Raw genomic sequence first — 27,334 nt, 5'->3', positions numbered from 1 at the left:
CATACACTTAGTTTCAATGAGTTAAAGAAAGCTTTATGTCAATCTCCAGTTCTAGCCACACCGAACTACAGTAAGCCTTTTACACTTTTCGTCACAGAACGCGAAGGTACAGCATTATCTGTTCTCACACAAGATCAAGCAGGACAATACAAGCCGTGTGCTTATTTTTCTAGCACATTAGATCCAGTCGCCCAGGCTTTGCCTGCGTGCCTCAAGTCAGTTGCAGCCACAGCACTAGCTATCAGACAAAGTGATTCCATAGTTTTAGGACACTCCCTGACAGTACAAGTTCCACACTCCGTGGAAGTTCTTTTAAATAGAACACAAACACAGCACTTGACAATTGCACGTTTAACGGGTTATGAATTGACACTGTTCCAGCCACACATAGAAATCAGACGCTGCAACATTTTAAATCCTGCTACACTGTTACCATCAGTTAATTCAAATTCTGCCGCACACAATTGTGTGGAAGTAGTCAACATTACGACAAAGCCAAGACAAGACCTGACAGACATTCCGTTACCAGACCCCGACCTGACGCTTTATGTGGATGGTTCATGTATGAGAACTAGTACAGGAGATTTAGTTGCCGCGTATGCAGTGACTACTGACACTGAAGTTATTGAGACACACCGCATTGACACTCTGTCCGCTCAAGCAGCAGAGCTAGTTGCTCTGACACAAGCTTGTATACACGCCAAGGAAAAGAAAGTTAATATTTACACAGATTCACGCTACGCATTTGGAGTCGTTCACGACTTTGGAGTGCTCTGGCAGGAGAGAGGTTTCATGACTTCTCATGGAACCAAAATTCAGCATGGTTTCCTTATCCAAGCTCTGTTAGATGCAATACATTTACCGACATCCATTGCTATCATGAAGTGCAAGGCACATACGAAAGTTACTGACATTATTTCCCAAGGTAATGATCTAGCAGATCGCACAGCCAAGCTTACAGCACAGACTCCAGACATTCAAGTTAATCCGACACAGACACAAACTCCAGATCTGACTACATGTATGACAGTTAAGGACCCCACCCAGGATGTCATAGATATCCAGTTACATGCTACTCCCGATGAAATCAAGAAATGGTCTGAACAAGGAGGGGTCCAGACAGATCAAGGATGGGTGACGAAGGGAAGAACCACATGGTTTCTCCCCGACTCTATGGTTCAAGTTATCATTAATACCGCACATAGTCCAGCACATTTAGGAGAAAAAGCTATGTTAGACAGTATCCAGAACATTTGGTTCAACAAGCATTTACGAGCTGCAGCCAAGCAGAAAGTCCGTACCTGTATGATATGTTGTCAGTTTAATCCAGGTAAAAGTGTCCCGGTGGAACAAGGGGGATTCCAGCCTCCTGACCACCCTTTTGAGGTCCTCCAGATGGATTATATTCAGATGGAGCGATGTCGAGGTTTCAAGTATGTCCTTGTAGTTGTATGCGCTTTGTCCAGATGGACAGAAGCATATCCAGTCCCAGATTACACAGCCGCGACCACTGCCAAGCAGTTGGTTCGTGAGTTTTTCCCTCGATATGGACTCCCTAGAGTCGTATATTCTGATAACGGTCAGCCATTCTCCTCAGAATTAATGAAGCACGTTTCCCTGTTGTTAGGGTACCAGTGGAAGTTTCATTGTGTACGCCATCCTGAAGCAGCTGGTCTGGTCGAGAGACATAATCAGACTCTGAAAATCCGAATTGCCAAAATATGTAAAGAGAAAGGTGTGGACCGGCTAGTAGCTCTGCCAGTTGCTTTGTTTTATATGCGCATGGTCGCACATTCCAGATCAGGTCTGTCCCCGTATGAGGTTGTTTTCGGCCGCCCCCCTAACATGTGGGGTACTCCTAGACCCCGAAGTATTACTGATGTTTCATGTAATATGCTGACAGATTACCTAGCTTCCTTGATGTCTGCCCTCAACTCATGTCGTTCACAGGTTGCCGCCGCATTTCCAGACAATACCGAGGTGGCCCCGCATGAAATCGTTCCAGGTTCAATGGTCCTCGTACGTAACTTCGACAGATCAAGTCCGCTGGAGCCACGTTGGAAGGTCCTCCTCACCACCCGTACAGCCGTGAAATTGGAAGGACGCCGCGGCTGGGTACACCTTTCGCACGTCAAGAAATTCTACGGATTAAAGCCGGTCTCCAAGAACATTTCCCAGGATTTAAAAACTTGTCAAAACATTGTTCCTAAGGACTGTCCCGCAAATGACATTGACACAACCCCTCACCTGTTAGAGAAAACTCCACAGCAGGAGTATAAGCAAAAGCTACGGTCTAGTAAAATAAGTCAGCCAGTTTGATTGTATAAGTCCTCCCCTAGGTGAAACGGTTAGACTGTTTCTGACATGTATAAAATAGACCCCCATAGTGAGAGAGTTAGTCAAAACTCAATCCGATGTATCGTTTTTCTAAGTTTCATATTATTTCTCAGCCTTTTGACTTCCTGCACTAGTTACGCATTTTATCTGTGTTTTCCAGTTCCTCATGTAAATAAGCATTCTAATATTACAGTAGAGCACACGTTTAGTGATCTGCCTCCTCATGAATATTCATACCGCCTTGCTATGCGTAACAATACTTTTATCCGCATGTTGCATTATTCACACCAGACCAGCAATGCCACTAATTGTTGGGTGTGTGGTCGACTCCCCCCTTTCCAGACGTCAAAGGGAGTTCTGCCACTTTTTCCTTATCCATTTTCACATAATGGTTCGTGTGGAGCATGGTCCACGTTAACGTCATCCTCAACAGATATGTCTTTTCTTAACAGCACATGTTCCCCAGACAAGCAAGGTCCCCCCCACAGAACAGGTTTAGATCTAGAAAATGAAGTGTACAATTTAGGTAACTATTCGTCGAATTTTATGGTCCTGAATGTTCAGTCTGATACTACTCCAGACTCACCTGCTATTTCAGTGTTACCAGTCAAAGGCGAATTATGTGTCCGAAATAATGGTTCTGTACATGTAGGACATAGTGATTGTACTACTATTGTCAAGTATAGTGACAGTGGGAAATCTATTTTTAAAGCTTCACGTCATTCTTATTTTGTTTGTGGTCAAACTGCATATGTTCGTCTGCCCCTCGATTGGGAGGGAACCTGTTACATTGCCTTCCTACTGCCACCTGTTTTTCTAGCCCCACCTGACTACCATAGGAATTCCTACCTAGTACATACTAGACACAAGAGAAATCTCCCGATTGTCGACTATACTGAAACTGCTGCAGAGCAATTCATTGATATTGATAAAGGTGTTTTCCCTTATTTAGGTACAGTTGTAAATAGTAAGCTAATCCGTAGGTTAACAAGAACCCTTGAAGCTGTAGTAGATGAGACTGCCTCCGCTCTAGGTAACTTAACCGAAGAGCAATCCTTTATGAGAATTGTTGTGCTCCAGAATCGTCTCGTCCTTGACGTCATACTGGCCGATAGGGGCGGGGCCTGTAGAGTCATCGGATCTAGTTGCTGCATTTTCATTCCAAATAACGCGCCGTCTGTTTATTCAGCTATAACCAGACTCCATAAAATTGCCCATCTGTTACACCAAGATCCAGGCACCTGGACATGGTCCGGTTGGTTCTGGAATATAATTTCCGCATGGGGATGGAAAGTCTTGTCCTTCCTAGGTATTGCAGTAGCGATCATATTCAGCTGCTGCCTCTGTATACAATGTGGCCCTGCGATTTGCGGCATTTGTGCTACCTCTTGTATTCCTAGTCCCAAGCCCCGTTCTAAACCCCGTTCCAGGATAATTCGAGACGAGCAAATGATACTGTATGAAATGATAGATGGTATCATGAAAATTGATGTTTCCTGATGGAAACGTAGTGACAAGGAGGGAATGTGGAAAAGTAAATTTTGCCATGTTCTGTGTCCCTACGTGTCATCCATCATATGTTATGTGTGCATGATTAAATATGCATATGTATTCCCCATGTTCGATTAATGACGCAATTACAGTTGTGGCCAGTTTCCAGTCCTCGTGAATACTACGAATATCAGGCCTATGTAAAGCTACGTTGCCACGTTTCTCAGTGTGCACGTTATTCCATTATAAAGTCCCCGTTTCTAGGCCTCAACAGGGCCCGGACACCAGATTCAGCTCCTGTCTCCTGAAGCCTCGCTGAGGAGCGATACAGCCCCCACCTGTATCCTCGACCTTTCACTTACTTCCTGCCTCGCAGTGCCCGATCCAGCCTGGCTCTGCCTCTGAGTCTGCCAAGACTATGTTATGATTCCAGTTATCAGTTCAGCCCTCCTTCTCTGCATTCCTAAGCTACTGAACTGCATCAATAGTTTCCGTTGTTGTCTAGCCTTCACGTCTCCATGTTAGAGAAATACTGCATTTAATGGTCATTTAATATTCTTCATCACGCACTACATGTAGAATAATGCATGGTCCAGTCTTAGATTCAAGTTAGCCTTTCCTCTCCTGACTTATAGTTTATATCAACATGTTCTCTAAACATCAGATACTAGATACTGTTTAGGTACATGTCGCTCCGACCCTCCAGACTTTAGTCTCTGCTCCTAGCACAGAGTTCATAGCCCCCAGTTTCTCCTAGTGATACGTCATTGCCAGTTTGCGCGCACCACTAGGTTAGAGGTCCCGGCTCCCCAGGTAGCCCCCTCCATAGTTTCCGCCCCATTCATGACATATCCTGTTACGTTTGCATCACATGTCTATGTATACGCCCAGTTACACCTACTTTTACCCTTATCTTTCGCGACTGCTACGCGTCACGCCTTCTGCTCCACCCACTGCTACGCCTACTGCAATGTAATGCTATGTGTTTGCGTTATGTATATATGCTCATGTATTGTTATTAAAAGTCAGCGCGCTCATCCCAGATCCAGCCCCAGCAGCTGCTGGGCCCTGTCATCCTATTCCTATGCAGGTTGACCTGTTCCTGTCCTTATGCTGTAATAAACCTGCAAAACTCCTACTACCTCGAATTTTGACTCTTATTTATTGAGCTATCTGTTATTCATTCATTCATTCAAAAATAGATCCGGTATTATTTATTTATATACCACAAAATCAATAACAAAATTGCACTTGTTGACAACAATGATGCTGAGATTTTTAAGATCAGACCCAGAGAAGTTAAGGCTGAAAAACCTGTTAGCGTAACGGAAGGTTTAAAAGGTTTCAGGTGCGGCAGCAACAACCATCTTGTGAACAATGTTCATTGCACTGCCCGCAATGCAACATGTATGAAGTGCAATAGGAAGGGTCATTTCGCAAGGGTGTGCAGAGAGGGGAAGAATAATCAGGTGAAAGTGATTTGCAGTGGAGAGGAACACTCTCCTAAGTACATATTTCTTTTTTTTTTTTATAGATTTTTATTGACAAGCAAGTCAGAGAGATTAACATTATCCATACAAAAAGAAAAAGTAAATCAGATTCGAATTAGTACAAATTTCATGTTAAGTACAGGTACAGATCAGTATACAACTCATAATAAACAAAAAGAAGAAAAAAAAAGAAAAAAGAAACACAAACAGAAGTAAGAAGAGTAATTCATAATCAGTACAAATCATTAATAACCTCATAAACATAAAAAGCATCCATGATCCATATCATTGCGTACTTTGCAAGAAATTACCCCAAATCTTAACAAACTTTGCATTTGCTTTAGATCCTCTATTCCTGGCAATTGCACCTTCCATAGTAAAAATGTCATGAACCAATGTCCACCACTCAGTCGTATGGGGAGGATTCTGAAAAATCCAAGCCCTCGCTATCACCAATGTAGCACAGGCCAAGACGATATTTAACAAATCTTTATAAATAAAGCTAACCAGGTACATAGACAATAGTACCGCAGCTGCAGTTAATGGAAAATTAATCAATTGGTTTTGAGCTAAAATATTTTCTATATCCGACCAATACTTAGCTATGATGGGCACGAATAGATCATATATTTGAGGTCTGCTGCCACCAGACCACATTTAGGACATTTAGTACGATCATTACTAAGATTATTTTGTGACCATTTTGAGATTCTTAATGGAGTGTAGTAAAGATGACTAATCGTCCTATACGATTGAAGTTTCAAACTAGAAGACTGGACGACTTTACTAATATTGACTAAGGCAGCTGAGATATTCTTGGCTGTCACATTAAATCCTAATTACATATTTCAAGTGAAGATAAAAATACATCGATGATTTATCCCATATAACATAAGTATCCTGACGTACCATTCTCTTAAACAAAAAACCCTTGGTTGTTTATGCCGATTCATGTTCTCCATTTACTTTGATTAATCAAAATGATATGAATGTCCTATTCGGTACTTCTAGTCTTAATGTGTTAGAACCTGGCATATCTCCAATAAGTTATGCTAAAGAGCCTATACCCCTTGTGGGCATGGTAGACATGTGCATTGATTTCAGGGAAAGATCCATTAGTGGTAATATTTATATTTTAAAAGAAGGGTCAACCCTATTAGGTTGGCACCATCAAAGAGAATTATGGATCATGCTTGACCCTAATAATAAAGATCAAGCCTTCCTGGGGATCTATGACAAGGAAACCAATAGGGCTCATTATGAGTCCCAAGAAGGGCCTTTAAAAAGAGGCCACAGTGATGACTGCAGACATTTTTTTTTTAACAGTGTATGTGGCAGGTTGGTGTTGGGAAAAAGTACTCAAGAAATTGTATCTGCATTATAAGAGAATGAATGGAGAATTAGTATATCTGATGGAGAAAATGTAAGCACGTCCAGGAATCCAGAAAAAGTGCCAAGTATGGATTAAACTTGCTTCATAGGTAATTGGACCTTTAGACCAGTTAGGAGCCAAAAAGAAATTTATGTTCTTGCTCATCGACTACACTTCCATGTGGATCAAGCACGAGTTTGTATCAGACGCAACAACAGGCACACTCATTGCATTTTTTTAAAATTCATTCACTAGTGAAGGTGTCCCGGAAACCTTAGTCACTGGAAAAGATGTAATTTTCTCTTCAAGCGAAATGGAAAAGTTCATAAAAAATGTAGGAATCAATTGACGAAGGAACCAACATTTGTGCTTCAATCGCCAATGAGCTAATTGCCACGTCTGTTCAGATAATTATCAAACACATTCAATTTGCTCTTGACAACAATCTGGATGTGGACAAAACTTTAAGAGATGGTATTTGGACATATCAAACGTCTCCCTTTGAGGGAATGAGAATCTCCCCTTTTTCCTCCATCAGAGGGAGAGATCCATGGTATTACAACAATCTGCATGGTACCACTCCTTGTTGGTTTCCTGTCAAAATCCTTTGGCAGATGTGTTGCTAAATGGTTTCTCCTTTAGTTTTAGGGGATGTTACATACGCCTTGCATGAAATGTTTACCATCCTCGTCATGTTTTATCAACCTGTAGGGATGTCTTTTTAATCCCTCTTTCCCCTTGTTTCTATTGAGATGCAACATTCGCATTGTATTCATTGTTATTATCTCTTTATGTTGGCCGCAGGAAGATCACACGCATTAGATAATGTTTATTTTCTCTTTATGCTGGTCGAAGGGAGATGTGTTGTAATCTTTCTTTCCTTTTCCACCACCTGCCTTGGTACGTTCCTCTTTGTTTCCCCCCCTCCCCTTTGGTATGTTCTGCCAGAGCTTGCCTTAGAATGTTGGCATCTCTCTGGTAGTCTTGGAGAGTGGGTGACAGAATAAAGGCTACTTTTTCTTACCTTTGCTTCAGAGTATCTTCATTTTAACATACACATCCACTTGTTTTGCTTAATAATTATTTTAAATGATGTATAGAATTAATGAAAACACTGAATTCATTATAATTGGATTCTAATTTTATAAAACACCACGTTACATTATTTTCTCAATTCAAAAATGGTTATTACAATATAATTTGATACAAACATATTTTACTTATAGATATGTTTTTAAACATTGGATTAAATGCATTCATATTTTCAAATAATTTAAATATTTAATTCCTTTTAATGTTAATTTCCATGGGGATTTATTTACAGTCACTAGTTCCATTCTTTTCAATAAGCGGGTGTTGGGATGGTGTTGCATAATCAATGGTTAGCCAAGTGTGGTGATGGGCTTTCACCACCTTTGATCTGAAGCACATATCCAATTGTTTTGGCTGCAAAAACTTTAGAAGCGCAGTTTGTGCAAAGTAATGGTGTTACTCTTTTCTAGATGGGTGAACACCCTATCTTAACCCCTATCTAAACATCCCCTAACTTCTCTATATTCCTTCCTTAACCCCTCCCCTTCAGTAGTTAGTATTCTCCATTGCAGCAACTCCTACCTGTCTCTCCCATATTTGAAACTCTTCAATTCTTATGTGTGTGGGGACACCACAGCAGGGGTTGGAAACCTCTGCACAAAAGAAAAATATGGGAGTCATAGGCGGAACCACCACACAAAGGTTTGTGAACAGCATTTTGTAGTATGCTAGTAGTAATATTGTAGAAGAACTAAACATACTGCAAAAGCATTGTGTGAATAGGAGCCTAAATATTTATTTAGATTTGGTATCATAAAATTTGCTCTTGATTTGCTATGGCTGCAATTGTACAATAATAAAGTAGGCGAGAAATGTCATAAGCGTTTCCATATTTTAAGGTTCTCCTACTATTTTGAATGTCAGAATGTTGACATTTCATCTGGTATATGCCCTATTAAGCTTAGGGCATGGTGTATAAGCAGCTAATGGTTGGGAGTTGTGCACCAAGGACTTTTGAACTATCTTCAATACAATCCATGTATTGATATAGTTGCTTTGTGAGATTTCTAGTTACATCAGGTACCAAAAGAGCTGAGCTAAGGCCTATTAAGTAGGTAGGACACTTTTGTGGCTCCCAGTGACGGGCTCCAAACACACGGATGAATGATTACAGGGAACAGTATACCATAATCCCTGTATTTGAATTCCAAAATCAGATTATTTTCTCAAAGGAACCTGCACTACTGTTCTGAACAAAATCCGATTTGAGAACTTCATTTACAGGAGCAGCCATAGACACCCCAACACAATTCCTGGGTCAAAACTGTCCAATGGAACAGCATCCTTCTTTTGAATGTTTTATCAACTCCTTTGAGAATTAAGTAACTTTTTAAACTTTTACTAGCACAATTGCAGTCCCAAATAATTGACGCATCTCAATGCTAATCGCCCAATGCATGATTTCTCCTATTTGTGATTCAGAATGAGTTGGTAAACCTTTTGTGATACAATATGAATTACAAAATCACAAAGTACGTTGAGTACATTGCAAACCAAAATTTCATTTCAAGAAATGATGAGCGATAGATTCTTCATGCTTGCTCACTTACAGGTTCAAAGATGGAAATCAGTTTGATGAACGCCCTACAAATCTCTAGTATCAAAAATGGAAATGTGGCATAAACCTGCTGCTCACCTCTGGAAACTTTGAAATTAATTTCATGAAAGTAAAACTGCTTCCCTCGATTGCTGGAAAGGTAAATAAAGGTAGGCATTTGTAATACCTCATCAGGTGCAGAATACATACCTGTTGCCCTGAAGCTCACAAAGTGACTTTGTTGCATGACTCCAGTCCACAGCTCCAGGATCATTTCTCCTCCACTTCTCAATCTCTGTCACACACTGATCCGTGGAGCCACCAAGAATGATGTCTGAAAAGATGTCGCAGGCTGGAAAAGTCCATTGGAAGTAAGGAGCATGAGACAGCTCAATCAGCAGCTCCCCTTTCACAGCGCCTGGTAAGAAAAATATACAGAAATGGATTATTGATTATGATTTTTGAATTAATTAAATCATATTAACCTCTGCTCCCCCAGAAACTTGGCACAGATCAATCAGGTTTAATTTTTAGAGGCAGCGTGTGAAGTATTTGTGCAGCTCCTCCAACAGTAAAACAGAGAAAACACCACGCAAGAAGATACCACAACTGGTTAGACAAATAGAGCTTAATTCCATGAACAAAACTAGACAACAGCTACAACAATCTAAAAAGTAAAACTTGAGTAATTAATTTTTAAAGAATAAACTTAAATGTAGTGTGTAAAAGCATAAACATCCAACTGGGGCTATCTTGTCATACTTCACCAGAACAAATACAAAAGGTCAGGCCAACCACGATGGAGCGCGGGCGTGATACAGGGACCAGGCTTGACCCGCTGCAAATTACCTTAAGTACATCGTCAATGGGGCAGAGATGCGAGAAGTAAAGGAGTGATGTGTTGTTGTTAATCCACAGGAAGAAGGTGATGCATCAGCTCTGAGCCGTGCAAATTTGAGAGACGCATCGGAATTGTAGTCACTGTGCTGCAGAGTCGGTAATGCCTCACAGTCAATCCTTGCAATGGCAGTGATGCATCCACTGGTTCTAAGTTGCTGTGTCAATAGCAATGCATGGAGTATGCTGGAACAGCACCTCAGGCCCACATTTAAGGGCCCAGGACTGGGTTGGCACCATGAGGCTTTGCAGACTCACAGATGGCAGAGTACAGGTTCTGCTGCTGGGTGGTTGGAAGTTTTTGATGTCCCTGAGAATTCAGAACAGGATGTTTTCCCTTGGAGTCTCTTTGGCTCTGTTATGTTATGTTATATATCACTTATAAAACGCATGTACACCAGATTGGTTTCTTGGCGTTGCTCTGAAGATGCCATAATCCTGAACATCAATCAAATGTCTGTCTGAACAGCCATGTTTTAAGAGTCCCCTTTATCTCATAAATTGAGTGCAGGATCTGATTTCTGAGGGCAAGGAATTCCAGTAAATGAGGCCTAACACGGCAAACCTAGTTCCGCCGGGTCGCTTCAACCTGAATGATGTAGGAGTAAGGAGATGCAAGTGGGTCGGTCGCAGATTGCGAGTAGGAATGTGTCTTTTAATAATCCTGTCAACAAATGTGGGGCTTCTACCTTTCAGAGATTTAAAGATGATACATCCCACCTTGAAGGCGCATCTCTGAGTTATAGAGAGCCAGTGTAACTTCCTCAGGAGAGGGGTGACATGTTGTCGCATACTTTCCTGTACAAACAGTCTTGCTGCCTTATTCTGCACCAGTTGGAATGCCGAGATATAGAGAATTGGCATAATCACCATAGCTAAAACCACCTGTATCTTAGCTTCCTGTGTAAGGAACCTGGTGATTTTCCTTATTTTCCTCATCTGGAAAAAACACGTAGCGATCACAGCGCCAATTTAGGTCTTCATTGTAAGGTCGCTGTTAAAAATGACTCCCAATGTTCTGGCAGAGGCCGAGGGCATAGGGGGCTGTCCCAGCTCCTGTGGCCAAAAAAGGGTGCTCCAGGAATTCATAGAGCCCTATGTTAGAATCACTTCCTTCTTGTCTGGATTTAACTTCAGGGGATTGCTGTTCATCCAGTCACGGACGAACAACATTGTGGTCTGAAATTCAAGGATGGTATCTTGGGTGTTACTAATAGGAAACACAACTTGGATATCATCCGCATAAATAAAGGTACAGACTTAAGGGCATGAATCAGAGGAAAAAGATAATGGTTGAACAGATAGGGGGAGCGTGGGGACCCCTGTGGCACACCGCAAGAGGTATTCACCATGGGGGTTGTGAACTGGCATAGACGAACTGCTTGAGATCGGTTTCCCAGGAAGGAGCGAATCCATTTGAGAGCTGAGCCTTGGATTCCTGCCCCCTCGACAAGGTTGACCAAAATATTATGGTTGACCTTGTCGAATGCTGGGGAGAGATCCAGAAGTACTAGGGGCTGTGGGAGACCCCTGTCCTCCTCCCCCGCAGGGTATCCAGTACTGTCAGAACTACTGACACTGTGGAATGAGCTGGCCGGAAGCCTGCTTCATTAGGGTCCAGCCATTCAGACTTTCCAGAAAGGAGGACAAACATCTCGCCACATAGACTTCAAGGATCTTGGCCAGGTAAGGCAGCAACGATGTCGGGCGGTAGTTAGGCCCCCAGCTTTTTCAAATGGGAGATGATAATGGCCTCCTTAAAGGTGTCTGGGACATTGCCCTGAGACAGTGATTCATTCAGTAGAAATTTCGCTAGACCAGGGAGGGTGGAGAAGATCTCTCTCAGGATCCAAGGGGTACAATAGTCTCTCGTGGAGAGGTGTGGCTCACTGGTTAGAGGCGGCAGACCTGTAAGCAGAGAACGGCCCGTGACCAGGGTTCAATTCCCGACGCTGCAGGGTCTTGGACCAGGGTCAAGGACTCAATAATTCTCGCCTCAGTGCCTACTCTAACCAGGGAACACACTCGTTAACTCTGGACATTAAGCTTGCCTCATCTCTACAACGGCCCCCCACAGACGCCGGGGATGCCTGGTTTCACCCTGGAGATACCCAGAAAGGGACCATCTCACAGGGAAAACCAGGACGGGTTCCCCAGCGGTCTACAGCGCCAGGACACTCGGGTAGAGTAACAGTGCGCTTTACAAGTATCCCACATTTACATTTACATAGGAGATCCTGATTTGACTTATGTCAGCAGGTCCAGGAAGGCAATATTACTTATTGCTGGAAACTGGTTCAAAGATTCATAGGTATCATTACACATACCAGACTCAGACATGTGGGAATGCTGACCTTGATGACTTTTATTTTATCACTAAAAAATGATTTATTTTTTTTATTTTTATTTATTTATTTAATTTACATAGCGCGTTATAACCCAGGGGTCTCTAAGCGCTTTGTCAGGATCAGAAACATCAGGTAGCATGGAGGACAACTGTTCATAAAATTTACAAGCCACCCCATGCTTGCTGGAAAAGCACTGTTTTTTTTTTTTTTCGGAAGGACAACAAATTAGTCTCCTTACACAATTCCATTGGCAGCTTATTCCAGGCTGCTGGAAGTAAATAGGAGAAGGCGCGACCACCCACGGTGGCCAGTCTACAGCGTGGTTGAGTAAGGAGGGTGGCGTCAGCAGATCGAAGCACCCTAGCTGGACTATAGGGGATTAGGCGAGATTTCATGTAGGTTGGCGCCTTAGGGCATCGCATAGTGACTGAGAAGGTATAGATTTTAATGTCACTCTATCGGGGTTGGATAATTCATTCACTATTTAAAACATTTCTTTAGACCAATTTGTGGAAGTTATAATTTTGGAGGAGAAATAAACAGTTTTTGAGGTCTGAATGTTTTTTTCATAATTTCTTAATGCAACCAAATAAGTCTCTTTCTTCAAGTAAATATGTATTTCTCCACTTCCGTTCGGTTTGTCAGAGGGCTAAATTTAAGGAGTTCAGATCAGAGGAAAACCATCTCTGAGCTTCATGACGTCGAACTCGAAGTACTCTTTTAATGTTTGTGCTGGCTGTGAGCAGCCTGGCCGATAAGTCTTTCTCACTATCATTAATTGATGATTAGGCCAGCGGCACTGTGTTAATCAGTATCTCAATAAATTGATTATTATTATTGGTGTTCCAGCTCCTGGCTGATCCATCATCAAGAGTAGGGATTTGAATCCGAGTGAGATTATTAATAGTACATTCTATCAGATGGTGGTCAGACCATGAACAGCGAATGACCACTGGATTAGTTTTATCCAAATTAGTTGACCATACCTGGTCGCGTATATGACCTTTAATATGTGTGTCCACAGTCACATGTTGGCTGAGGTTAAGCCCTGTACGTAAATCTATAAGCTCAGAGGATATGGGACCACCAGATATTTCATTGGCCCAATAGTTAAAGTCACCAACCAACAACATTTTACCGTGACTTGTTATTAGATGGGCTAAATGTTCACCCACAATTTTTGAGAACTGGGGCATATTCTGGGGTGGCCTGTAGAGTAAAACACTGACCATCAGGCAGAGTCAGATTCAAGCTTGATCACCAGATTACCTACTGATGGTAGGTCGAAGGAGGTTAGTGCCATAAATATAAGATCATGACGTATTATAGCTGCTACTCCGTCTCCTATCCTCCTCTGTGGGCGATTAGCTTGTAATATATCAAATTCACCAGGTAATGCTGCTAAAATATCGGGGAGCAATCCTGAGCTAAAAAGGTTTCTGTTAGTAACAGGATGTCCAGTTGTTCCGACCCTAATACAAGATATATGTTCAATTGGTGTTTTACCATTGAGCAAGTGTTAAGATAGATAACCTTTAAAGGCTGACTTTTAATTCTTTTCTGAGTCTGAGTATGGCTTGGAGAGTAGCTAGTATGTATAAATTCAGGGAAGGTTGATCGAATGTCCATTATCCCATTCGTCATCAGCACTAAATGCGTAGAAGAATGTAATGCCAGGTTCAAGTGATGTTGGCCCAGTCCTTCTCACACAGGCAGCAGATCAACACGGAAGAAAAACAGTTCTTCAAGAGCAGAAGTCCAGCAGAGTGACTGTCCTGGAACAGCACATCAGTCCTTCTTCATGGCAGACTATCCTAAGGTCAAGTAGTATACAGAGATAGTGGGGTCAAAAGTACAGTTCTTATACCCAGTGGTGCCTTTGAAGTGGAGGAGACTTCAAAGAGGGTTGTGAAGTGTGCAGGGGCCCTACCTTCTTGCCCTGGCTCCATACTCACTACAGTGGGTTAAGCAGTCCTTTGAGTGGGGACAGGACACAGCCTATTCAAGTGTAAGTGTCAGGCTGTGTCTGGCTCCTCCCTCCCATCCTGCCCAGGATGGCCCATGGGGATGTGGATGGACCAGCTAGTCACATCTAAGCACCCTTCGTGTGTATCTGTCCAGAAGGAATGCATAAACCCCAGCTGTCACCCATCCCAGATGTGTATTTGAGAAAGGCTGCAGGCACACAGGGGTAGCATTTTAAAAATTGTTATGATAAATGTGACGTAACCATTAAAGTGGATTTATCATTACAATTACATAGGTACTAAATATGACAGTTCTATCTCCTTTCAATTGGAAACTAGTGTTAGATGTAACAAGGAATCCCCAATGTAAACCTGTGGGAGGGGTAGGCTTCACAGTAGTGAAAAACAAATGTGGGAGTTTTTTACTGCCAGGACATTTATAACGTATGGGCTATCTTAGGGGTGAATCCTAAGTAATAAAAGGAGAGTTTAAGACTTGGCAAAGGGTTCTAAATGCGAAATCTACATGAAAGGTAAACTGCCACACAGGCTCTGCAGTTACAGGCCTGAGATATGTTTTAAATGGCTACTTTAGTGGGTGGGACAATTAGTAATGCATGCTCACTAGTAGCACTTAATGTATAGGCACTGGGCACATGCAGTGCACTCTCCTAGGGACTTATAAGTAAAATAAATATGCCAATTGGTGATAAGCCAATCAAACCTTGTTTAGGGAGAAAGCATATGTATTTCAGCACTGGTTAGCAGTGGTAAAGTGCCCATATTCCTATATCCTATAAAACAAGATCAGCAAAATTGGAGACAAGCAGACAATATGTTTTGAGGAAGATCACCCTAAGGCTGACAGGTCTAGCTTGAGTCCCCTCAGCAGAACGTGGGGAGGGCTATCCAATCTCCTAGGAGTTCTCATCCTTAAGGCAGAAGAACCTATAGCGAGCATCAGCACTGGTGAAGTCTGTCCTACGGTATATGCTCCACCAGACAGCCCATTCCCTAAAGAGAGATGGATCACCTCAGCAATTTGGGATTCTCACTCCCATTTGCATTAGCCACCTGAGGGCCAACTGTCTATCTGAATCAGTAAGTTATTACTAACTTCTTGAGTGTGCAGAACATAGCAAAGGCTTCCCTTTCAGTAGCACTCCACGTCTGTTCCCTGGGAAGTAACCTCCTAGAGATGAAAGCTACCGGTTGGTCTAGACCCTCATCATTAAGTTGAGAATGTTCTGTCCCATGACATGCTTTGAGGCATCAATTTCTACAATTCATTCCTTGGAAAAATCATGGACCTTGAGCATAGTGGCTGTGCATGTGGCCTGCTTTACTGAGTCAAGTACTTTCTGGCATGTTTCAGTTCAGATCACCATCATCTACTGCTCCTTCAAATTCAGCTCAGTCAAGGGGGCAACAATTTGAGTAACCTCCTACAATATCATGTGAGGTCTAGGAAGACTCTTGCCTCTGTTTGAGTGTTTTGGTGCTCCTAGTTATGGATGGTTTCTATTTTGGCCTGGAAGGGCTGTACCTTACGTGTGCCCACCAGGTGTCCCAAGTGCCCCACAGACCCTTTCTCTATCTGGCACCTCCTGACCTTGATAGTTGGACATGCATTTCACAGGGCCTGCAGAATGTATTGCAGGTGAAAGAGGTGGTTCTTCCAGCTGTTACTGAAGACAGCTGTGCCACACAAGTAACCAACACAGAAGGCCGATATTCCATCCAGGTGGCACGGGCATTCTTGAACCCAGGTTGGTAGTGGCCTTTTGCATTAGAGAAATCTGACCTCTCTTTGGCTCTTTCCGTTTGGGCAATTTGCCAGTACTCTGATGTAAGGTCAAAAGTACTCATGAAGATGGCATCTCCCAACCTGTCAATCAGCTTATCAGCCGTATGAGTTGAATGAGCATCAGTTTTGGTGACTGAATTGAGCCCCCTGTTATCTACCCAGAGTCTCAGTTCTGATATAGTGCCCAGTGGGACAGCATTTGGTACCAGCATCACAGGGCAAGACCAAGGGCTACTGGGGTGTTTAATTACCCCTAACTCCTTTGTAATGGATACATCATCCTTGACGCTGGCCCTCACCTTTACAGGTAGGATGTCTCCTGTGGTCACATCATGGGTACATAGATGGGTAATCCAAGGAGTGAGGGAAAACGTAGACAAGAAATGTTCCAGTAACTGGTGACAGTCTCTCTGCTGCTCTAAAGACAGGGTAGGGGAAGGGTACACAACTTCCACTGACCCATCCTTCTCTTTGAAGGCTAGGAAATCTGGGGGAAATTCACTTTCCTCTTCCTCCCACCTTCTGTCACCAACATCATAGTGACCTCAGACCGCTCAAAGTATGGCATGATATTGTTAAGGTGGAGAAAACATAGGGGAAGTCCGGGGGGTCTTGAGGTCAACCAAGTTGGTAGCCTCCCTGTTTCTCTTAAAAATCTAATATGGCCCAGTCAAAAGGTGGTGGAGGGCCCTGGGTTCCACAAGTTCCACCCCCCACTCTTTCTTCCCAAGTTGAAAATCCACAGAGTTGCCAATCTGGTCATAACAGTGCTTCATCTACTCCTGGCTGGCCTCCATGTTTTCAGAAGCTTGCTTTCAAAACTTGGTTGTCTGATGCCAGAAGTCCAGAATGCTAGCATGTAGCAAAGCACATCCTGGGGAGGTTTCAGCATAGCATGCTACTGCCCCTCCTTTATTAGACTGAGAGGTTATCTTGCAGGATGAGTGTACAGAGGCTCAAAAGGGCTAAAACCAATACCCGTCTGTGATATCTCTCTGTAAGCAATAATCAAGCTATATTAAAGGGAATCCCATTCAACTTAGGCAGCACCTTGATCATGCCTTTTGTTGACTCTTTCAACAAGCTCATTGGTTTGCTGATGGTAGGGTGTGGCAAGCATATAGATAACTCCACACTCCTTTCACATTGACTGCACATAAGAAGACACACAGTTGGTGTCCCTACCAGACACCACTTCCATAGGGAAACCCACTCTGGTAAAAAAAAACATTAGGGCCTTAGCCACAGCACATGCAGTTACATCCATCAGAGGTTTGGCCTCTGGGTATTTTGTGGTATGGTCCACCATCACCAGGACACATTTGTTGACAGAGGATGTTTGGATATTCATAGGCCCCACAATGCTGATGCCCCTCTTTCAAAGGAGGTGTCAACAACAAGAAAGAGATTCCTGATGCATGGCAGGTCAAGCAAAATGTATCTGAGGAAATATTTATCTAGGCAAATGGATGTGGGGAAAGAGCCTGTCAAACATGTTGCCCTGTCCCAGGTGTCTTTTAAGGAGTATCTCATGAACCAGCTCCAGTAGGACGGCCCAGTTGCATTGGAGAACAACAAGAGCCCCTGCAGCCCCATACCCTCGGTCTCTCACCGCATGCCTTTTGACAACGACGATTACACAGACTATATTTTTTATCATATTTGAAGAAATTATTTTAAATGTAGCAAATGTACCGGTTTTAATTAACTATACATAATAAAATGTACTTACTTACTTACCATGCACTGGTGCCGTATGCTCACTATATCGGAAGTTCCCCTTCTAGTAAACGCAATGGTTACCAGAGACATCAACAGATGCATGGGTTTCAGCCAGTTAACTCATGACCTCCATGGTTGGGGGCTCCTTTTGTAACTTGCAGAATTCATCCCGGGTTGGTTTTCCTTCTTCTTGCCAGGCAGACAAGGTAGGTCCCCAAGGGAGGCAAGGTCCTCTGCAGTTGGCTCTGGGGCAAACTCCTCTGTCGCCCCATCCACCTCAGCTGGGAGACATTCAGGGGCTGGTTTCCCATACCCCTTGTCCTTTCCTCTTTTAGTGGCTGTCTGGGCCATTCATACAGTCTCCAAAAACCCCTTGACTTCCTTCCTGCCCAGCCATGGACCTGGTGGTTGCACATATATACTCAGGCAACTCTAACATTTCCAGGTGTGACCTGAGCTCTGCTTCCTTTCAGATACTGTGCTCCAGATCATTCTCCAACAAACAATCCACAGGCATGGCATGACTCACTGCAACCTTTAGAAGATCAGAGACCACCCCCAATATAAATGGAACAGGGGCCATTGGGTTGTGACCCTCACTGTTGTCAGCTGCTTTAACCTGGTAGAATGTATTTGGTAATGTTTCCTTTGGGGCCACTAGTAGATTCCTTAAAATAGCCATGCTGGCTCCACTGTCCCTCTCAGCCTCAACACATTGCCCATTAATGGTGACCCACTGCCTAGGCGTTGCTGTATTGAAAGGCATGTGGGCTTGAGCCACCATCTCCCCGTCACCCAGGGACCCTAGGATAACCTCACTTACTCCCCCATTGACTGAGACAAACTCCTCTCCAGGCTCTACACTTGCCAACCCTTATGTCTTACCTCCAGTGGTAGGTGGTGCCCTCTCATAACATTCAGGACCCCCTTGTAATGCCCATACTCACATCATTGATAGTACTTCTGGTATTTTTTCTGACTCTTGTCAGGAAAGCTCTTTTTCTGGTGGCCAGAATGTGTATGGGAACTTTTACCCTGAAAACTGTTTTGGGGGCCTTGTAAAACGCCTTCTAATTACTTTTTCTCCTTCTTCTGGTGGCAACGCTGACCACCCATTTGGGAGACCCCAATGCCTTTTTGGACACTCTGGTACTGACCCAGAGGTATGCATCTTCAAGAAACTTCCTGGGGCCAGTGAGCTTGATATCCACCAGGTGCTCGCACAGCTCTGGAAAACAAATATGTGCTCTCTCATAATGAGGTTGTACAGCCCAAGAAAATCCTCTACCTTGCTGCCCCTCATACCATCCGTGGGTGCTTTGCTCGAGTAGTCTAAGAAAGTGTTCTGCATTCTGTCAATTAATTGTTCTTTTTGCAATGTGTCATCTATGCAAAGGTCCTTTTCAGGACACAGATGCTCCTCTGAAGGCACTGAAAGTTTGCTGGGGAGCTGCCATTCTTCTTGCATCACTCAAAAAACTTTTATTTTAATAAAACAAACTCATAAAGCTTTTATACATCTAACAAATAATGGCCCGGACACCCTGGAATGTTTTATTTTATTTTTTTAGGTAATGGGCTTATTTTATATTTTTCAATCAGGATGCCAGCCTTCTCCTGATGATGCTGAAAAGAATTACACCAGACAGTCTAATTCAAAAAGGACTGACAGTCCGATATACTTACATCAAAGTCCCTAAGCTCATTAGGCTGCTGGTGTAATCTTTCCATCAATGGAGCCAGTGAGAGCACAGCCAGTGGACCGATGACAGCCCAATCCTCCTGACTCTAAATGGAGTGAGCAGACCATCAGTCTGGAGGACAGGTTTGGCCATCATGTTTCTGATGTTGTCTATGTCTATCAAACTATAAATCAACCCACATTCATGAAAAAACAACCTGAAGATTTTAAGGAAATAGATGCAAGTATACATCATCTTTCTCCATTTTTATATTTAATATGACACTACATATATGAACCAAGAGGTGCAAAAAATCATGCAAACACATACTCACTTGTATATTTTATCTTGAAAGTTCTATGAGCAAAATATTTGTGGTTGGCGTGAACCAACAAACTGATTTTGTGTTCTTTTAGGTGTTTACCAGCATACATTTGTTTTCAACTTATACTCTCTAGTTGACGCTACCATGTGCTTGGCTTATCTGGTTTGTGTAATCCAAAATTAATATATCTATTTAAAATGTAGAACAAAAAAATTCTTCAGCACCTGCTAAAGGCTTGTCTAAGGTAAGATTTTCACTTCTATGCATTTTGTACAACACTAGGTAAATTCCGTTCAAAAACACCCCAAGCCAACTCCAGTGCTCCAAAGTTAGTACCTGGATTCCAATCAGCTTTTAGATAATGCCATATCCACCATTGCCTTTATATTTACCATTTTGTACATTTTTCATTGGGTATTTCTGAATCATTGTGGTTAATTTACGCTCATGTCAACAATAACACTTAATAAACCGCATTTGTAATATTATAGATAGGTATTGCCAAAATTCCAGAATGCAGGAGTTTTAAATTTACTTGACACATATTTAAAACACATTACTAAATAATACGTCATGTTACTACGCTATCAAAATCCCCTTCCTTGCCTGCTTGCATTTTGCATTTGTAACCCCGAGTGGGATGGGTATTCTCAGACGTGAGTCACATGCTCTCCATGCCACTGGAATCAAGCTATCCTGGCTGAAGAGGGGTGAAAGCCCAAATCCGGTCCTGGGTTGCTTGTTTCCAGTCCAGGGAGGACCTGGCCTGGCAGTTCGGGCTGGACTGTTCCCATTGGGCGCAGGTTCAAGGCTGAGTTGCATATGGTTGGCTCCAAACTGGAATGGCATGGTGAGCAAAAAAACGATGGATTTAGGCCCCGATCTCTGTACTGGGGTGAGTGTATGACATTGTTCTGCATTCTGTCCATCAATAGTTCTTTTTGCATTTGCTTGCCTTCATTGGCAACATTATTGATTACTAAGTTGATATTTTTACCATTATATTTCACTGAGGTCAATGTATATTATTTCCTTTTGCTGTCAAGTAATTTGTGAAGTAACACATTTTTGATTTTGACTGTAGGTGTCAGTATTAACTTTCACTCGTGAAATTAGTTGCTAATTATTAAATGTTCATGTAAGAAACTGTTAGAGATTGTTTAGACTCCTCGCTCCATTCATGAGTGTTCGAAACACTGCTCCTCACGCTTATTACAATTAAGTACGTCCTTTCCAGAATAATTCCGTCTGCCTGGTCTCCATCGATCACTCTGCAGTCGGCTCCCTTCCACACACACGACCTGACAGGTACACTGCGGGTGACGCAGGTCATAATGCGAGCACACGTAGGCTCTGGTTATCAGTCATCGATGTGGTGACGGAAGTCACAGGGGCAAGGACCACCTATGCCACAAAGTGGGGCCTAAGTACACTGTACAAATATAAACAGAGGCTGGCTACTTCTCGGGGCCGAAGACCACGAACGGTCTCGCGCCCGTTTATTTATACCCTCGGGCGAGCCCGCCCTCGGGGTGTGTGTGTGCGTGCGTGCGTGCGTGCGTGCGTGCGTGCGTGTGTGGACGGGCCGGGTGGCTCCGCCAGTACAGCCCTCCAAACTCACGGATACATAGGCCAGCCTAGGGTGATCCTCGAGCCTTGCCCTGGCACCAAGCATAGTCTTTTAGACTTAGTCTGGGAGTCAAATTCGGTCGGAGACTGTATCTCTGACTCTGGGGATTTCCAATGGCTTCCGAAATCTTAGAGCGTTCCGCAGGGTCTCTGGGGCTTTGCGGGATGTCCTCTTGGCTGGCGGTAGGTTCATGTTCAGTTCCCGGTGGGGTTAACGCTTCTCCGCGTTGGCACTGTGGTGTCTCGGCACATGCGGGTCCATCATCTTCGTACTCTACACTTTCAGATGGCTGTCCGGCGGCTTCCCACTCTCTCTGGACTCGTTTGAACCATGACGCATTCCGTGTGACTGCCCGCATGCCTCTGGCTACCGATACCATGGTTCCTTGGATGTTGACAATCTTCCATACCTCCGGTTCGTATGGGGTGCGATACTTCCAATTAGGGTACCTGTCTTTGAGAAACACTCTGTCCCCGACCACGAGGGACATGGGTCTAGCTCTTCGAGCCCGACTGGCTCTGTCATTGGTTAGCTGTCTTCTGTTCTGGGTGGCGTTCTGATCCAATTGAGGTGGTTTCCAGGTGGGGCCTGCCAGCACGCAGTCCCTAGGGATTTTCCAGAACAGTAGGTGTGCCGGGGCGCATCTGATGGTGCAATGAGGTGTTTGCCGGTACGTGCTAAGGAATTCAGATAAGCATTCTTCCGCTTCTTCTCCCTTCTCGACCCCAATTCGAAGGGCACGGTTCAGTGTGCGCATAAACCTCTCAACCTCTCCGTTTGCCTGTGGCCACTGTGGAGTGAATTTCCCCTGACGGATACCTCTTGATGTCAGATATGTCTGAAAGTATTTGCCTTGAAACGGCGGTCCGTTGTCAGACTGTCTCTCCTCGGATAGGCCCATCATCGCAAATGTCCGATCCAAAACTAGCTTGACATGTGGGAATGCTGTGGAGGGCACCACCTCCACTATTGGGAAATGTGAATGAAAGTCTATGAGCACAAGAGTGTTTCTCCCGTCTGGGAATGACCTTAAGTCAATGCTCAGCTTAGACCACGACTCATGGCATGGGTCCTCCGTGATCACCGGATGTGCCACTGGATCCTGGCTCATGATGGTGCACTGGGGACAGTTGTGCACCTCTTCTTCCACCACCATGTCCATTCCAGGGAACCACACCTTGCTGCGTAACCGTGCCTTGGTTTTGGATGCTCCCTGATGTCCTTGATGAGCAAGTCATACTACCTCCTTCCGAAGGGCCATGGGGATCACAATGGCCGTACCTCTCAGTATAACCCAGTGGGGGCCTTCGCTGAGTTCACTCTGGGCCCTCCAGACTTGCTGCCTGAATGTTTTCTCTGCGGCAGTGAGAGCGCTGACGCCATCCAAAAAAACGTTTCCAGCTTCGGTCCACCAATGGGGCTTTCCCTTTGCTGAGGCACTTGTCTTCTTTGGTGGCTCTCCCTATGTCCTCCAGCATAAGGGCAACCGGGCATGCCTCCTGTGATATCATCCGGACAAACTCTTCGACTTCCTCTGTTTCATCCTGCATTGGAGTGGGAGGCGTGGCGTTCGGGTGGCGCGACAGAAAATTCGCCGGGTTGTCAGTACCTGGTCGGAAGATAACGTCAAAGCGATACGTCTGTAGCTGGACGGCCCACCTCTCTATCCGCGGAGGGGCGAGTCTGGCGGTCCCTGAGAACAGTGGTACCAGTGGCTTATGGTCCGTGACCACCCAAAACTCATGGCCATATAGGTATAAGTGAAAGTGCTGGCACGCCCACTTGATTGCCAGGGCCTCCCGTTCAATCTGCGCATAGCGCATCTTCGTGGCTGTCAGCGCCCGTCTGGCGTACGCAGTGGGCACCCACTCCCGGGCCTCCGTTTCTTGCATGAGAACAGCCCCCAGTCCTACCGGGCTTGCATCTACGACAACCTCTGTGCGTCTGTTGGGGCGAAAGTAGGCCATGAATTTGTCATCAATGAGGGCATTCTTGACTGCTACGAATGCATCATCTTCCTTCGCAGACCATGTCCAGCCTTGGTCAGGAGCTGAAGAGGTTCGGAAAGGGATGCCAGGTTGGGGATGTGGCCATACCTAAGAAGCTTCTGACTTCCGTTACAGATGTCGGTCTTGGTGCCGAGCGGATGGCCTCTGCGTTTTTTGGATGGACACGTAGCCCTTCTCTTGAGAAGATGTAACCAAAGAAGTCCACAGATTCTTGGTAGAAGGAGCACTTGGCTTTGTGCAGGGTGAGGCTGTGATCCACCAGGTGTTGCAGAGTAGCTCTGAGGTGGATGTGATGCTCCTCCAGTATCTTGGAGAAGACCAGAATGTCATCACTCAAATTGATAACACCTGACAGCCCTGAGAGTGGCTCTCTTATTGTGTTCTGAAAAACCTCAGCCGCCGAGGAAACACCAAAACGTAACCTTTTGTATCGTGTAGGCCGACATGTGTCGAGAACATCGTGAGGTTGCGGCTGTCTTGGTGGAGCTCCAATTGGTGGTATCCCGCGTTGAGATGCAACTTGGTGAACCAGCGGGCTCCATTTAGATCCGCCAACGATGTCATCCATCGTGGGCGTCAAGTGTCGTTCCCTCTTCACTGCTTTGTTCGGAAGGCACATGTCCACACACAGACGAATGGCGCCGGGTTGCTTCGGTTTCGGGGTGACTACAAGGGGCTATACCCATGGTGTCAGGCCTGACACCTTTTCGATAACCCCTAGTTCTTCTAGTTTCTGAAATTCCTCCTCTACCTGCGGCCGCAGGTGGAATGGCTCCCTCCTGTGCCTCAACGCCATCGGCCGGACTGTGTGGTCCACGTACAGCTTGAAGGTCTTTCCTTTAAAGCAGCCCAGGCCCTGGAAAAGCACGAGAAAGTCTCTTAGCATCTCTTCCGCATGTAGCTCGTGCACTTGGTTCGCGAAGAAAACTAGTCGAAGATCCTCCGCTGTGCCGGTGGCGGTCGCCTCCGGGAGCCTTCTCTGCCGACAAATGACACAAAAAACACGTCTTCTTGATCGTCTTGATGTCGGTGGCCTCGGTTCGGAAGGGCGGGAGGAGGACGCTCTGGGTTCTGGCAGAGAGGAGGGACGTGGTCCAGTCAAGGGCCTTCCATCGTCTTCCAAGTTGAAAGTGGAGAGCGATGTGTCACTGCAGTGCCCCGGGTCTTCGAGCGTTAGCTGGCGCACACCCTGAGTGGGTCCTCTCGCGCTAGGATTGGGGCCACGACTGCCGCTGCTTCGGCATACCTTCGCAAAGTGGTTGAGACTTGCATAGTGAGAGCATGTCTTTCCTTTTTCGTAACTCCTTCCTCCAGCCGGGTGGTCCATCCCACAATTGCCACACGTGGCACTCTGTGCGGTCTTTGCACCTCCTCTCGGCGGTTGTGGCCGTTTGCAGATTACGTCGAGTCTCTCTTCCTTGCCTACTGGCGCGCGTGCCACCGTTCATGGATGGTTCAGAGCAGCCTCCATCTCATCCATGCGTACGTTGGACAGTTTGTTAGAGTATGAGGCATCTGAGGTGGACAGATATGCAGCCTTGAATGAGCTGTGCATGAATCTCTAACGTTTGAACAGGCAGTTCACAGGCTGTAGCAAGTTTCCGTAGCCGGGCATAGTAGGCGTCGACGGTCTCAGTCTCTCCCTGGCGGGCCTGACGCAATTTGAACCACTCGGAGTCGGGGTTGATTTGCGGGTCAAAGTGGCGATTCAGGGCGGTAACCGCTCCGGTGTAGGCATCATCGTTGCCTCTGTCTGCTACTGTCTCGAAGAGGTCATAGAGTTCGGCTCTGCCATAACACATGAGCAGGAACCGTTTCACTTTCCCATCCGTTTCCCTTACTCCGCCAAAATAATGGTCAAGGCGACCGATCCAGAAGCGCCACCTTGCTGCCGCGGTGGATGGGTCGGAGAGGTCGCTGAACGGCGGTAGCGGGGCAGCGGTTCCGTGGCCGAGGGGGGCTGGCACATTAAGCGCAGCGTGGACAAGAACGTGGGCTGATGCTTGTTGAGGCGCAGGATTCTGAAGCACAGCTGGCTGATGGGCTGGTGCTGTTGACGATGCGGCTCCCCCAGTGGAGGCAGGAGAAGACATCTTGCTGGCTGTCTGGCCACGTGGCCCCACGGGGACTCTCGGTGCCCGGGTGCTGCTGTGTTATCACTCCTCCCTCTTTTCCGGGCAGGGACAGGACAAGTCATTACGTAGAGCCACCGGGTGGTAGCGAGGGCCCTGCGGGCGCGACCAGGTATGTTGCGCAGCTCCGGGCATGGTGCCAAGGCAGAGGACTTCCTAGGTCTTGCAGCGCAGCTGCAGGCCTGGAGTAGAGCGCACAGGCGTAGCCTTATTGTTGTGTGCCCCTCCTCCTACTTCTTGATATGGTCCCCAAGCTGAGTTGGTGGGTGGGGAGCGTGATAGTGTGGGCCGCTGCTGGGTGGGGCTGCCAGTGCTGGGGCCTTGCTCACTTTGCCACTGGATTCAAGCAAGCCGGGCTGAAGATGGCTGGAATGCCAGAAACCGGTCCTCGGATGCTTGTTTCCGGTCCAGGGAAGACATGGCTTGGCAGTTCGGGCTGGACTGTTCCCATGAGGCACAGGGGCGGACTGATTAGAATATAGCCATGTCTGAACTGGGGTGGCAGAGTGGGCTAAAGAACGGTGATGGATTAAACCCAGATATTTTGACTGGGTGTGAGTGTTTGATTGATTCAGATGCTCCGTCCATCACCACCCCCTTTTGTACTGCTTTTGGCCGCCATAAGTGTGGCAGGGTATGCTCAGACGTGAGTCCCTTGCTCACTTTGCCACTGGATTCAAGCAAGTCGGGCTGAAGACGGCTGGAATGCCAGAAACCGGTCCTCGGAAGCTTGTTTCCGGTCCAGGGAAGACATGGCTTGGCAGTTCGGGCTGGACTGTTCCCATTAGGCACAGGGTCAGACTGATTTGCATATAGCCATGTCTGAACTGGGGTGGCAGAGTGGGCTAAAGAACGGTGATGGATTAAAACCCAGATCTTTTGACTGGGTGTGAGTGTTTGATTGATTCAGATGCTCTGTCCATCACCACCCCCTTTTCTACTGCTTTTGGGCGCCATAAGTGTGGCAGGGTATGCTCAGACGTGAGTCCCTTGCTCACTTTGCCACTGGATTCAAGCAAGCCGGGCTGAAGACGGCTGTAATGCCAGAAACCGTTCCTCGGAAGCTTGTTTCCGGTCCAGGGAAGACATGGCTTGGCAGTTCGGGCTGGACTGTTCCCATGAGGCACAGGGTCAGACTGATTTGCATATAGCCATGTCTGAATTGGGGTGGCAGAGTGGGCTAAAGAACGGTGATGGATTAAACCCAGATCTTTTGACTGGGTGTGAGTGTTTGATTGATTCGGATGCTCCGTCCATCACCACCCCCTTTTGTACTGCTTTTGGCCACCATAAGTGTGGCAGGGTATGCTCAGACGTGAGTCCCTTGCTCACTTTGCAACTGGATTCAAGCAAGCCGGGCTGAAGATGGCTGGAATGCCAGAAACCAGTCCATGGAAGCTTGTTTCCGGTCTAGGGAAGACATGGCTTGGCAGTTCGGGCTGGACTGTTCCCATGAGGCACAGGGTCCGACTGATTTGCCTATAGCCATGTCTGAA

General features: G+C 45.5%; 1 protein-coding gene across 1 annotated transcript in view; it reads right to left on the bottom strand.

Moving 5' to 3' along the window:
• Positions 1 to 27,334, bottom strand: part of LOC144752094 (nicotinamide N-methyltransferase-like) — a 65,589-nt gene that overhangs the window by 19,485 nt on the left and 18,770 nt on the right. The window contains exon 2 of the mRNA XM_078640041.1: positions 9,530 to 9,737. Coding sequence (XP_078496167.1) covers positions 9,530 to 9,737 — 208 coding nt within the window. The remainder of the gene's footprint in view (positions 1 to 9,529; positions 9,738 to 27,334) is intronic.

The sequence above is a fragment of the Lissotriton helveticus genome, chromosome 4_2 (genome assembly GCF_964261635.1).
Source record: "Lissotriton helveticus chromosome 4_2, aLisHel1.1, whole genome shotgun sequence".
NCBI classification, from domain to species: Eukaryota; Metazoa; Chordata; class Amphibia; order Caudata; family Salamandridae; genus Lissotriton; species Lissotriton helveticus.
The sequence above is the reverse complement of the archived record's forward strand: the minus strand, read 5'-3'. Positions and strand labels throughout refer to the sequence as shown.